Genomic DNA, 13,770 nt, shown 5'->3' with positions numbered 1-13,770 from the left:
GCCCTGTGTTGCCGGGTTAGGCTCCGGCTCACCGTGACCCCACTCGTACTTACCCTAACGTACTTACCCTAAATTGTTCCAAACGGGCATGTACCAGGCCACCTACATGGCGAAGCAGCTGAGAAACAAAAAATGTGGCCAAACTGCCACTTTTGACTGACTAAACGCATGCATTTGTGAGACACTGGCACAACAAGTAAAGCATCTGACCTGGAGTACGCATCCCACCGATATAAATGGAAGAAGGACGTGGCAAACTAAGCTAAGAGTTGGATCAGACTGGCTGGCACTTTCACACATGGCGTCACAAATTTACCATCATTATGGCATTATGGAATATTTAACATAAATATTTCTATATAAAAAAAACGTAAATGTTTTTATATGAAATGTAAATGTTTATCACACACACATTTTCTGACTGTTAATATACATATATATATATTTTACTAGGAATGTGATTAGGAATTGTCGATAGTCAAATAAAGTTTTACACAGCTATTCATGTGATGAATATTGGTTCACATGGCGGAAATAAAGAAACAAACTGCACTTAAGAATCATACGTCTGCATCTACGTCTCTCTTTCTGCTAATGTAATGTACACACGTGAATTTTCTATGAGATGTACGTCGCTTTGGAGAAACGCGTCTACTAAATGAATAAATGTAAATGTAATGTAAATGGGGGGTGCGGTGGTGCAGTGGGGTGGACCACAGTCCTGCTCTCCAGTGGGTTTGGGGTTCGAATCCCGCTGGGGGTGCCTTGCAACGGACTGGTGTCCCGTCCTGGGTGTGTCCCCTCCCCCTCCGGCCTTACTCCCTGTGTTGCCGGGTAGGCTCTGGTTCCCTGTTACCCTGTATGGGACAAGCGGTTCTGAAAGTGTGTGTAATGTAAATGGAAAGTGAGAGTACTACATACTGTCCATTCCTTTTTAAAAAATATCTTCATAGCATTCCTCTTCCTGCAGCTACATTCCTGAGGTTTCATGTATGTTGGATGCTATTATCAGTCAGCAGCACTTGACAATGGTCTAAAAACAAGCTTTTTTTGGAAGTCTGAGAAGTGAGATCCCGTGCTAATTAGAACACACCCAGTGATCCCTCTTCTCGATCTGTACTCCACAATATTAATCTCCTTTTCAGGTCACTGTATTTGTCAGAAAGACATTAATTTTGATTAATGTAATTGTATATATATGGATAGATGGTATCTTTGTTGATACGTATATATCAGTTTATTCTAGTAAATGTAAACACCAGTGCTTGAGGCCAGTCAGTAAAGCCTCTTGCATTTTCTTTCTGAATGCTGCTTTTATAATGTCATTGGCCTACTGATATCTCTGTCGAATCCAGGTTTCTCCACAGATGGCACACTTTAACCTGAATGCTCCCCTCACTTCTGGTGTCCTCTCTTCTTGGGTGTCCAGACAATGGCTGCAAGCTGGATAATACAACTACAATATCATGTAGAGCTGTACCATATGCTATCAATGTCCATAATCCAGCATTGTCAAAGTTGGCTAAATCTATTTAATTCATGCTAGTTGCTGATAAATATACCCCACACACATAGCTTTCAAGCTTCTCCCGCCAAGCCTCCACCTGTCACCCGGCCACCAGGTGCTGGGAAAATTTTTGTAACTAATATGTATTACTTACAGTATATGATACAGTGGTGAACTGATCATTGATGTATAAACCTTTTTAAAAGAATGGATTGTTGACTTTTTCCCTGAAATCAAATTAAACTTGTATTTCAAGGCTTTCGCTGTAAAGAATTTTTTTAAAGTTACTTCTATGCAGTGTTCTTTATTTTTTAAAAGATTTGTAACAAATAAACATGTGCAACATTCTTGAACCATGCTCACAACATTACATTCCAGTGCTTTATTGAAAAATTACACGACATACATTCAGAATGCATTATTAAGAAAATTTATTGACACATACATCATATCTACTGAGAAAGTACAATGTTTCTGAATCCTGAAAGGTGTGAAAATTGTATTTGGCAGAAACAATTCAGAAATATTCATGTTAACAGGAAGCAGTTTCATTGGAATTGCTCAGTTATGAGTTTGGTTTCACTGATCTGCACATCCACATCAAACAGCTGCTCTGCCCTGCACTGTGATTCAAAGAGTATGATCAATTTTGAGTCAGTACAGCACATTTGTTGCCACCTTCCTCAACAATCAGCTACACTTCAACATTTTTTTGCATAATTCAGACTAAGAGCATGTCAAAAAAGAAAAAGAAAGTTTCACTTGTTTCATTACTCATTTAATTTTTGCATCTATTTCTGTGAAAACCTGCAGGAAAATACCAGATGATATCTTATGAATCATAGAAAGTATATGTACCATAGCAATCAACAGGATGATGTTGATGACAAAAAAAATCAACAATCATCAGCCTGTACATTTAAATCAGTCTGTCTAGCTTTAACGCAACATAATGTGTTACTTCTTTAAAAAAGCAGATATTTTCTTAGAATTACTGGATTTTCGAATAGCCAAAACTATTTTCACAGACTTAGTTAAATCAATCAGAATGTAAAACATCCCATAAAATAATTTCACAATCATGTAAATGGCCCTATTTAAAAATACTAGCCACTTTACTAGGTGGGCACAGTGGCGTGGCGGGTTTGGGCTGTGCCTGCTCGCTGGTGGGTCTGGGGTTCGACTCCTGTTAGGAGTTCCACGCGATGGACTGGTGTCCTGTCCTGGGTGTGTCACCTCCTCTTGTGGCCTTGTGCCCTGTGCTGCTGGGTTAGGCTCAGGACAAGTGGTTTCAGACTCTGTGTGTGTGTGTGTAGTCAGTTTATTATTATAGTAATTGATTATCTGTGGAATTCAGTCATAAACTAAAAACATGGCTTATGCAATAGTCACATCACAACAGTACTTTGTCAGTCCAACAAACACAATTTTTTCCTCTCAGTCTCTGCATGTCACATCTGAGTACACGCTCTCCTGCTTCATGTCTCTCTTCTTTCTATCGCTCTTTGGAAGCTTCTTGTTAGTGATATGCAAAGCAGCATAATGCAACATTTCTTCTTCACAATCCTGTTGATGAAAGATAAATTAAAAATGTGAACACATAATGTCTAGCTGTCTACGGTATTTTTTAACCTGTTTAGTCTCCATTTATATGTACAAATGTGTACTGTCCATTTGTTCGCATTCAGGCATGCCTGATAAGTGGAGAGTCCTGTTGCTGAGTTTTCATTGCTGACTCCCTGAGACAGACTCCTTGTTTGGCCACCTAAAAGTGAACATGTTTATTACAATTAAATCGGAGCCTCACAGTTTAGCGCCATTGCGTAAGTGCATTGTATATGCCTAAAGTGAAATGAAAGATAACACACTAGAATATAATGCTTTTTAAAAAATACTGTTTGTTAGACATTTAAATAAATTATTTATTAGAGCCTAGGAGAATTGGCAATGTGTTTCATGTTTTGTACTTTGAGTAATCCGGTGAGTACAAAATTAAAGTATTCGAAAATATAGTCAGTGAAATATTTTTCATATAACACATTTTCACAAGCAATTTTCCCCAAAGTATCACACTGTGAATAAAAACACTAAATGACTAAAATCGAGAAAATTTTAAGTTAGCTGCTGACTCCTACAAGACTGCATCTGAGATATATTACAAATTAAAAAAAATTCCAAGCTACAGATTAGTTAATCACTGGAAAAATCTCAGATTTGTAGAATTAAAGTTGCTGCTTACCCGAACAAGTGTTGCATTTATTCTTTCTAACGAAGATGAGCAAAGTAATCACAATAACACAGGCAGTGAGCGACACTCCGAAGCCCAGAACCAAAGGATCTACAACATTTTCTAAAAGGCAACATTTGAAAGATATGAAAGAACATTAGAAATAAACAATAGTGAAAAAAAAGATGTTAAGGTATCTGAAATTATTAATTTCTCGTATCTTCAAGTGTGAATAAAATCTTAGAAAGTTCAAGAACAGCAAGATTTAGGTCAATCAAAGCAAAAGCAGGAATTTGAAATAAATGTAAAATCAGGAGTATTTTTTATAAATAATGAAAATTTAAATAGTTTTAATGCCATATCTGAGATATAAGAAAGATTTAATGCGATTTTAATTTTCCTGCCACAAACTACTCATCTAGAGAACTGAAGTCACGCACTGCACACCAATCCACTGCAGAGCGCATAGTTAGTTCCCTATGACAATTTAAAATGCCAAATTCACTTTCGTACATCTTACGAACCTGTGCTGAGACCCGAGCATGAGGGTATTATATCGGGTATTTAGGGAATATAGGGGATTATGTAGGGATTTAAACCACAGACTTTTAGCATTCAGGGCAACAACTGCTAAAGTACCGGCTACCCCAACAATACTAATGCTAATCCTAACACTAATACTGGAAAAAACTAACTGTACTTAATCACACGAATGCAACTATGTCTCTTTTTCTCCTGATGTAATGCACAAATTGTATTTTCTATGAGATGTACACTGCTGTGGAGAAAAGCATCTGCTAAATGAATAAATATAAATGTAAAAGGAGTACTAATAACGGAAAAGAAAGAAGAGAATACATAGAATTTTTAAACACACCTTCAATGTCCAGCTGTGTCCCATTTCCAAACAGTATGTCCCCACATGTGAGCACAGCACAGTAGTAAATCCCAGCATCAGAGCGACTGAGGTTCCTCTTGGGGAGGCTGTAGACACAGCCGTGTGTAGGAGATCCAGCCTCAGGGCTCTTCTCACACTCATCACTCCTGTTTCCATGGGTGTAAATGAATCCTGGAAGGGATTCTCCGGAGCCGTGTCTGAACCAGTAAACACTATGTTCTCCTGAACAGGTCTCACGGTCTACTGTACACTGCAGAGTCACCGAGTCTCCTGGGTACACTGGGTCAGACACCAACTGCTGCACCACAGTCCTGGTGTTGAACTGCTGTTTCTTAGACCCTAAATAAAATGTGTAGAGTGAAAGTGAAATAGAAACAATATATGTATTGTATGAAGCTAATCATTCACCTGACATTATTCTCCAAGGAGACTTGCCATGTTAAATTACTTACCCAATTATTCAGCTAGATAGTTTTACTGGAGCAGTTTAGGGTAAGGACCTACTGTCATCAACAGTACTACAGCTGGAAGTGAGATTCAGACTTGCAATCCTTGAGTCTAAATGCAGCAGTTCTATCTGCTTTGCTACCAGCTGTCCTGTGGAACTCATTAGTCATCAGTTGATTGTCTCAGTTATTGCTGACAATTTTTGCCCAAGTATGTGGTGTTACTAAAATACAAATTGTCATTTTGGAATTCAATAAATTAAACTACACAGGTAAAAGTAAAAAATGTTTTTTCAATTACCTTTTATCCATAGAAAGGTTCCAGCTCCAAAGTGAATTGAATAATCGCTCCGTGTTACACAATAATACATTGCTGAATCTGACCATTCTATCTTTGTGATTATTAAATGATTGATTCCAGTGCCTAATTTCACCATGAAACGTGAAGAGTTGAAGTTTTTGGAAAATGAGGCTTCTGTTGCATATTTGTGTGATGTTGCTACAAGATCAGGTGTCTGTCCAATGAGAAATTTGAACCAATACATGTATTGAGGGTCTTCTGGAAATGAACATTCCAAAGTCGCATTATTGCCGAGCTGAACTTCCAGCAGAAGACTTGGCTGAATAATGCCATTAATTTCAGTCAAATCTAAAACAAACAAAACACAAATAAAACAGTAATTAAAACATATTCCGGGTATTATGAATCCATTACTCTTACTGAAATGTAAATTATTTTCCTTATTATGACATTGAAATAACATATTTTTTATAAGCACATGCTTTTGTACAAACTATTTTTGCACAGCAAGTGAAGGTTATGTTAAAATTGCCTAAACATTTTTACAGGCTTCTATAATGTCGTAGTTTTGTAGGGAAGACAATAACAAGCTGAAGCAATACTTACACACAAGTGTCAGCGTTATACAGAGTCTCAGCATCTTGGTGAGAACCTTCAGTCCTCTGCAAGTGGATTGTCTTGTGCACATGGATTGCACCAGACCAGCAGTTTTGCATTCATTTCAAGTCAGTAAAGGTGTGGCTAAATGCACTAAGTGGTTTGACTGGCTTCATGAAGGGCATGAGCAGAACACTTTCCTCATATTCTTTCTCTCCTAAAATGTAATGTGTGAACATTAAACCACAGAACATCAAAGCTTTACATGTTGTTTATACACACCTCTGTGGTTTGGTGTCTCGAAAAAGACCAGATGTGTTGTCAAGATATTTTAAAATTTAAATATTGAATTTTTTGCAAACTGCATTGTCATAAATTAGCAGACAACTAACACTGATTAATATTAGATCATACAGTATGGTAGTGTTGGTATCTCATAGCTCCTGGGCTGTGGGTTTGAATCTGTCTTTTTGAGGAGTTTAAATGTCCTCCATCTCTTGGTGTAGGTTTTCTTTGGGTGAGTGAATCAGTGTGTATGGTTGCCCTGTAATAGGCTGGCATTTCATCAATGGAGAACCATACTCTATGGCTTTGGGTTAGGCAGCAGATCACTGCAACAATGCAGTGAACAAGGGGTTACTAATGGTAGATGGATGGATAATATCAAATATTCTCTGTCGGAGAAAGCTGCAGAGAGCATTGGCCAAATGCAAAAATAATGGTAATGAAGTTAAAGCAAAATAATCTCTCCTGAAAAGAGGAAGGGTCAGTAATAGTTTAAATCTTTACAAATAAAAAATAATAATAATAAATCATTCCAAAGTTTGTCACCTTTAAAGTAAAATGATAGCAACAACCAGACATTCACCACTTGTATTTCCATCATGGTAATGTTTGGTTTTTGATCCTATATACAGTTATTCTGCAGTGAACAATGTGCCCCATGGACTTCATTTTTCTTCCTCTGTGTTGCTCTAAACCTGAAGATCATAGGTCATATAATCTAAAATCCCACATTCACCTGCTTATCACAGTCATTTCAACACAGATTAATTTATGGCAATCTGAAGATCCTATAAATTTTGTGGTTGAGAGTGTACTTAATAGTAGTGTTGATACATATATAATTCCTGAAATTTATTGCAAAATAATATAAAACGGTGTAATAGAATTTAGCCCATATGAAAATTTAATAATCAGCCTTCATTATAAACCTCTTAAAATTAATATTTCTGGCTGCAGGGGTGACATAACATTTCACAAGTTCAGTGTTTTTCACCTATTTCTGTGTTTTTATAAATAAAAAGCTCACCTACAATTTAAATCACTAGAGAAAGATATTCAAGAACAAAACATGTTGAAGTCAGACAGGTGGTAGTGTAATAATTGAAGTTGCTCCCTTTACACCCTAAGATCATAGGTTTAAGTCTCACCTCCAGGTTTACTACTCTCAAGCTAGGTACTTAAATTGTTCCAGTGAAATGATCCGGGTTTCTAACTGACTAAGATTAACACTCTAAGCTGTTTTGTAGAAAAGCATCAACTCAAATAAATGTACTGTAAGTTAAACATGCATTTTTCAAGTTGTTTTTATTGTCATTCCTCTATACAGCTTGTATACAATGGAACAAAATGTCATTTCTCCAGAGACCATCGTGCAACACAGAACGGGAGTACAGGACATGGGCTGTAAGATGTAGGGGTCATGCTGGGTTAGCTGTTTGCACCATATCTGAGAACCCCAAGTGGCAACTGTGTGCTACCGCACCATCTTGAGCTAAGCTAAGGCATTTTTCCCATAGTCTTACTCATTCTGAGTCCAGCCCGTGTGAACACACTTTCAGATGGGCATCTGGTGTCTGCCATGTGTTATTGATCAGTTACTGTAGAACCATTGTTTCCATTCTTCAGTTTAAACTTACCACATCTTTCCACATTAACTTAGACAACATACTGATGTAGTCAAAAGAAAAGCAGCCCATCACATATTAGACCTCCCACATGCATATTTACCACCTATGTGCCTTAAATTTATTTGCAGTCAACCTCTTTCAAAATAGTTACCACAACTCTGATTTTGAGATATTCTTCACTTTGTCAAAATCATTCTGTCATGGCTAGTTCCAGAGGGCAGCAGTGGACCCAAGTGCAGAGTGGAATTCATGGTTTATTCAGGGAAATCCAAGAGCCATGGTCACAGAACAGGCAATGGGGTCTTTGATGCATGAAAGTCTTAACAAAGGCAAGCCAAAACACACTGTCAGTAAACAGGCACCTACATAAGGTTCTACATCAGCTCCTGCTCTGACACTGCCTTTTATGCCTCAGTCCGCGTCACGTCCCAGGTGTTCCGCATTGGCTCGGTGGCATGGGCGTGACACATTCATTTCCAATTAAAATGATTAATCTCATTTTAATAGCATTTCATTATGTTAAGTAAACATTACAGATTAACAGAGGCCTTGCATTTTCTTCATTCATAGTTTCTGGGTCCAAGGATATGTTTCAAGTTAATTGATGAGTTTAAATTACAGTTGGTTTATCACTGAGCATGTCTGTCGCTTATTATGCCCTGGCAATTAATCAACATTACTTTTGCAACTATCCTCTGCACAACAAAGAAATAGCAAATAGATGTGGGTGCTTCTGGTGCAGAATGAGACATCTGAGGCAGCTGTAGCATTGTTTTCATCAGGTACCTCGAGACTCCCCAGCTGATCCACATCTTGTTAAAATAAATCTATTATAGTTTTATTACTAGAGTTTCGGAACACTGGCGTGTCAACATGCCTGATTCTATGTGTCATTACCATTTAGAGACTTGATGGTTGGTGAACTCAAGTACAGAGTTTTATTGTCATATGCAAAGGTGCAATTGGTGAAAAGTACATATTCAATGCTGTAAAGGTTTTAAGACAAATGCGAAGAAACACAAAGACTTTGGGTTGCAGAGACTGGAGGACTTGGTTGACAAGGAGGCATGAAGACTGGGAGACCTGGTGACTTCAACAACAAGAAGATGCAGAAACTTGGGGATGCAAGAACAGGAGCACTTGAGAAATGAGGAGATATCCAGGGTTAACACAGCAATAAGGCAGGCAAGGATTGTGATGACTTGTTGAGATTCTACAAACCTAAAAGAGACAGTTTCTTCTTTTAAAGACCTGTTTAAATGTGATGATTGATTTCAATCGATTGACAGTGTGACAAGAGTTGTGTGGGAGTCCTCTAGGTGGCTCTATGCAAGGGCCTCTGGTGTTCAGTCAAGGTATTGCTTGCAGGGGACATGACACAACGTTCACGTTGTAAAATTTTCTAAACTGTTCAAATAAAACCAGGATCAAGAGTCAACGATAGAAAAATCCTTGATTTCTAATATTGATTTAGACATCATATTTTCTGTTGGAATGCACATTGCCTATGCAAGAAAGCTACTTCCAAGTTATGTAACATTTATGTTTATTGATTTAATAGACACTTGTCACCACTCTAAAGATGTTAGATTGATTCAGACTCCAACACTTCTTTACTTTGCACTCTGTGTGTTAACCTCCTGCACAAATGTCTTACAGTTCTGGCACATATGCTTCACACCTAGTGGAACTTGCAGTCAGAATTTTCTATATAACAAGTGAAGATTCAAGGTTTCATTTGGCACAAACAGGAAATCATTTGACAGTCGATATGTTTTGCAGTTGGTTTATGCAGGTAACAAGATGAAGAGAAAAATAAATATGAATACATGCACACAGTCTGAAACTGCTTGTCCCAAGCGGGGTTGTGGCGAGCTGGACTCTAAGCCAGTAAGACATGACGCAAGGCTGGAGGGGGAGGGGACACACTCAGGAGGGGACGCCAGTCCGTCACAAGGCACCCCAAGTGGGACTCAAACCCCAGACCCACCAGTGAGCAGGACCCAGCCAAACCCGCTGCACCACCGTACCCCCCAAAAGAGAGAGAAAGAGACACACGCACACACGCACACGCTTGTCCAATACAGGGTCGCGGGGAACGGGAGCCCAACCCGGGACGGGACGCCAGTCCGCTGCAAGGCACCCCAAATGGGGCTTGAACCCCAGACCCACCAAAGAGCAGGACCCGGTCCAACCCACCGTGCCCCCAAAAGAAAAATAACATATGTTAATAAAAGTAGAAAGTAAGAGTAATCATATAAAGCCACATTCATTATGTATCAAATTGGTCAAAGTGAAAAGTGATCATAATTTCATTAAAATTTTGGCAGACCCATAAACTGAGTCTTACTTATAGAGGTTAAAGTTAAATCTAAATATTAATAAACAGGGGACATATGTCTCAATTACTGATACCATGGTTAGGCAGAAAAACCTTTTTTAACTGGAGGAGTTAAAGGGAACCTAGGAGTGTGGTGGCACAGTGGGTTTGGCCAGGGCCTCCTCCTCTCCAGTGGGTCTGGGGTTTGAGTCCCGCTTGGGGTGCCCTGTGATGGACTGGCATCCTGTCCTGAGTGTGTCCCCTCCCCCTCCAGCTTTACATCCTCTGTTGTCAGTTTAGGGTCCAGCTTGCTGCAACCCTGCTTGGGACAAGCAGCTTTGAACAGTGTGTGTGAAGGGAATCTTTCTCTTTAGCAAACTTGCATTGGTGTCCATCTACCTGGTGAAGCATAATCCTTATTACTGAAATTACAATTCTTATGACCATATTTTTTGACCAATGATTACAGCTTTTGGCAACCAGATATTTATAAAGGACAAACAATAATTGATGCCCATCAAAATAGAGTAATGAGTCATACAGTGATACACTGTGTGCAGTCCATACCTTTAGCTACTAGTTTTGGTGTAGAAAATGTAAATACAATACAGTATATGGTGGAAAAATTACTCAGTGTGGCAATGTTATGTCTCATACTAATGATTTTGACTTTGGATTGTCAAAAAAGTAGCTTTAATACCATATTTGTGGTATAGCAATATGGTATTGGAGTTCATTCCCACTGTGTACACCTGATATCTGAGTACACACTCTGCTGGATCATCTCCTTCTTTCTTGCACTTCTAGGTTCTTTGACAGGAATATGCAATGCAGCATAATTCAGCAATTCTGCTTCATAATTCTGAAAAAGAAAGAATTATCAAGATTAAAAAAATGAATAAAGAATGTTGAATCTGCCAAACACAATCACATTGCATTACAAATTAAAAGGTAACAGACAAAAAATGGTAATGCCAACCAACTGTCATAGAGTGCAGAAAAAGAGAGCTTAAAGCTGAAGTAATTAAATTTAAAACTATAAATGCAACAAAGGTTAGTGATATTAGGTTGATTACAATATTTGTAATTAGCAGTATGCTGTATTTCAGCTATAAAAGAGGTCTCACAATTAGCACTATGATATCAGAGTTTTCAAAGCAACATAAGACAACTAACAGAATTCCGAAGAGGCCAAGTAGTCGGTGCCCAAAATGCAGATGCATGGGTCACAAAAACTGCTAAATTGTTTGCATGACGAAGTCTAGGCAGAAATGTTGAGGTTTGTGAGTCTTTAATAGTGGTTCTGTGATTGAAAAGTGTGTGTAGACGTGTTTCAGTATGTCCACAGTAGCTGTCCTTTTTCTTTTTTTGGTTCCCCTCTCCTGATGTGGATTTGGAGTCACTTTCAGTCCAGGAGTGGTTGACCTGATTTGCTGGAGCAGGAAAACCAAGACTTCCCACCTGTTGAAAGGACACTTCCTGGAGGCCATTGGGAAACTTACAGCATGATTTCCATAGTGCTCTTGGGCTTTCTGTTTAGCTTCTTGTTTGTACTTTGTTTGTACTTCTTTTACTGCTTGTACACTCTGTGTGGTTGCTTGTTCATTCTCTCTCTTTACACTGAGTAAAAGTGGTGTAGTTAGTAAGGTGGCAGAAAACTGTTTTGGGTTTTGACCCCTTTTCATTTTCAGTTTGAGTTAAAAAGTGACTTGTCTATAAGTGTTAGGTTAGTTCTTTGTGTTTTTGATTACCCTTTGCTTTCTGTCCACTTTTGTAAGGTTTGCATGTTGGTTCTTTATTTTTGAACATTTTGATTATCTGCCCTTTCACTACAACATTAATCACACTGTTGTGTTTGAGCACCCTGTTTGTGTTGTAAAATCGTAAGGCATAACTTGGTACAAAAATCTTTGTTACACCCATCTACACCCCTAGTCAACACTGGGGTCATAACAGCATGTGCTGTGAAAAAGCAATTACACCCAGTTTTTGCCATTTTAAATACATTAAGACATGCGGATATTAGATCTTAATTTAAATCCTGTCAGTGGGTCAGGTTGACTATATTTCACAAATAACACTGATAACGAGTATTTTAAAATTATTCATTGAACAGAATTCAATAGAAATTCAAATTTCTGCAGAGAAAAGAAATGTTTTGTCACATACCTGATCACTTTTTACTTGTGTCTTGATTCCATCATGTTGGACTTTCTGAGAAGCACCTGCTTTTACACCAGATTAAGAAAACAGACATACACAGATCAGCTGGAGACAGAGTACAGTTTATAAATTAAATAATTCCATCTATTGTCATAATTGTTTCAGTAGTAAGTTACTTTGGATGGAAATTTCAGCTTAATGAACTCTGACAAGATTGAAAGATATACGTTTGAGGTTTTTCAGCAGGTTTTTAAACTTTTATTAAATTCTGCCTGTTTTTACTATTAAGAAGAACATGTACACCTTGCTGAAATACATGCTAATTACTTTATAGTCCTCTCATCATTTCTTACAGTTTAAGAGTTTGCAATGCAGCCTACCTGTGCAATTTCCACATGTCTCCTTTGCTCTCGTGCAGATAAGAACAAGGATTACAATAATACATAATACCAATGCAATTGCCAATGCAAGAATTACTGGATCCAGAAAAGGTTCTATAGGAAATACAAAAAAATATGTATTTATATTTTCCATAAAAATCTACATTTATAGAACTTCTACCAATTCATCATGATTAGAACAGTATTCTGTTGTGCTCATGTAAAAAAAAAAAATTTACAGACAAAAGGGAAATACACTAAAAAACATCTATTTATTTATACCTTGATATTATTTCAGTTACTTGTCAAAGCAAAGGCAATTCTTTATTGAGTGCTCTTATCATGCAGAGGAAAGTAATGATGTTTTGGAAATATTTGTAAGCAGACTGCTTTTGTGCAGTGAAGTTTTTCAGAGACGTTCTCTTTAATTGGAACCTGATATCACAAGAAAAATTGTTTAATTGCTGTTCACAGGATATCAGACTTGAATATATCCATAGTGCTTCGTAATTAAATATAAAATCTGAGCTGTCTTGTTGACAACTGGAGTGAATATGTGTGCTTCTAACGTGCAACAATGGCAGTGGGGAAAATGGTTTGTTGTAGCAACATTAAACTTTTTTCCCAAGGGTTCTCTACTGTTAATTTTAATTGCAAGAATGATTTTTTTCGTATTCTTTCCTTATTGTAGAACTGAATTAATACTTTCATGAAAAATTAACAGATATAAGGCATGTGGTTTTCAATTCTTACTATGAAAGATATCAGAAATGTGTATTTCTGCAGTACATATATAATGAAAAGTTTTCATTCTATATGTTCTATAAAATTAAAATGCCATCAAACATTTGTAATTATGGCATTTTAATTGAATTTGCCATGGAATAAGCATTCTTTTGTCTAAAAAACTACAAAGCTTAATATTATTGGAACAAGCATGATGAGGACTACAATAATACCAAAGAATATTGGACATTCAGTTTGTTATTGTTTGCCAGTTAAAAATATTTTTTGGTGA

General features: G+C 37.5%; 1 protein-coding gene across 1 annotated transcript; it reads right to left on the bottom strand.

Annotated features, from left to right (window-relative positions):
• Positions 1–2,944: 2,944 nt before the first annotated feature.
• LOC108928582 (uncharacterized) lies at positions 2,945–5,548 on the bottom strand. Its single transcript, XM_018742570.1, has 5 exons — positions 5,380–5,548; positions 4,612–4,971; positions 3,747–3,857; positions 3,175–3,272; positions 2,945–3,073 (listed from the first exon to the last, which is right to left on the bottom strand). The coding sequence occupies exons 1-5, from the start codon at positions 5,513–5,515 to the stop codon at positions 2,945–2,947; spliced, it is 834 nt and encodes a 277-aa protein (XP_018598086.1). The 5' UTR covers positions 5,516–5,548.
• Between the last annotated feature and the right edge of the window lie 8,222 nt (positions 5,549–13,770).

The sequence above is a fragment of the Scleropages formosus genome, chromosome 13 (genome assembly GCF_900964775.1).
Source record: "Scleropages formosus chromosome 13, fSclFor1.1, whole genome shotgun sequence".
NCBI classification, from domain to species: Eukaryota; Metazoa; Chordata; class Actinopteri; order Osteoglossiformes; family Osteoglossidae; genus Scleropages; species Scleropages formosus.
The sequence above is the reverse complement of the archived record's forward strand: the minus strand, read 5'-3'. Positions and strand labels throughout refer to the sequence as shown.

What these genes read in the sequence shown, in the direction of transcription:
- LOC108928582 (XM_018742570.1), bottom strand. Translation starts at nt 5,515, where the DNA reads ATGGTGAAATTAGGCACTGGAATCAATCATTTAATAATCACAAAGATA. An exon ending in GACACAGCTGGACATTGAAG is followed by an intron (nt 3,858 to 4,611) that starts GTGTGTTTAAAA and finishes GTTGCCTTTTAG; the next exon opens with AAAATGTTGTAGATCCTTTG. An exon ending in TAAATGCAACACTTGTTCGG is followed by an intron (nt 3,273 to 3,746) that starts GTAAGCAGCAAC and finishes GTTCACTTTTAG; the next exon opens with GTGGCCAAACAAGGAGTCTG.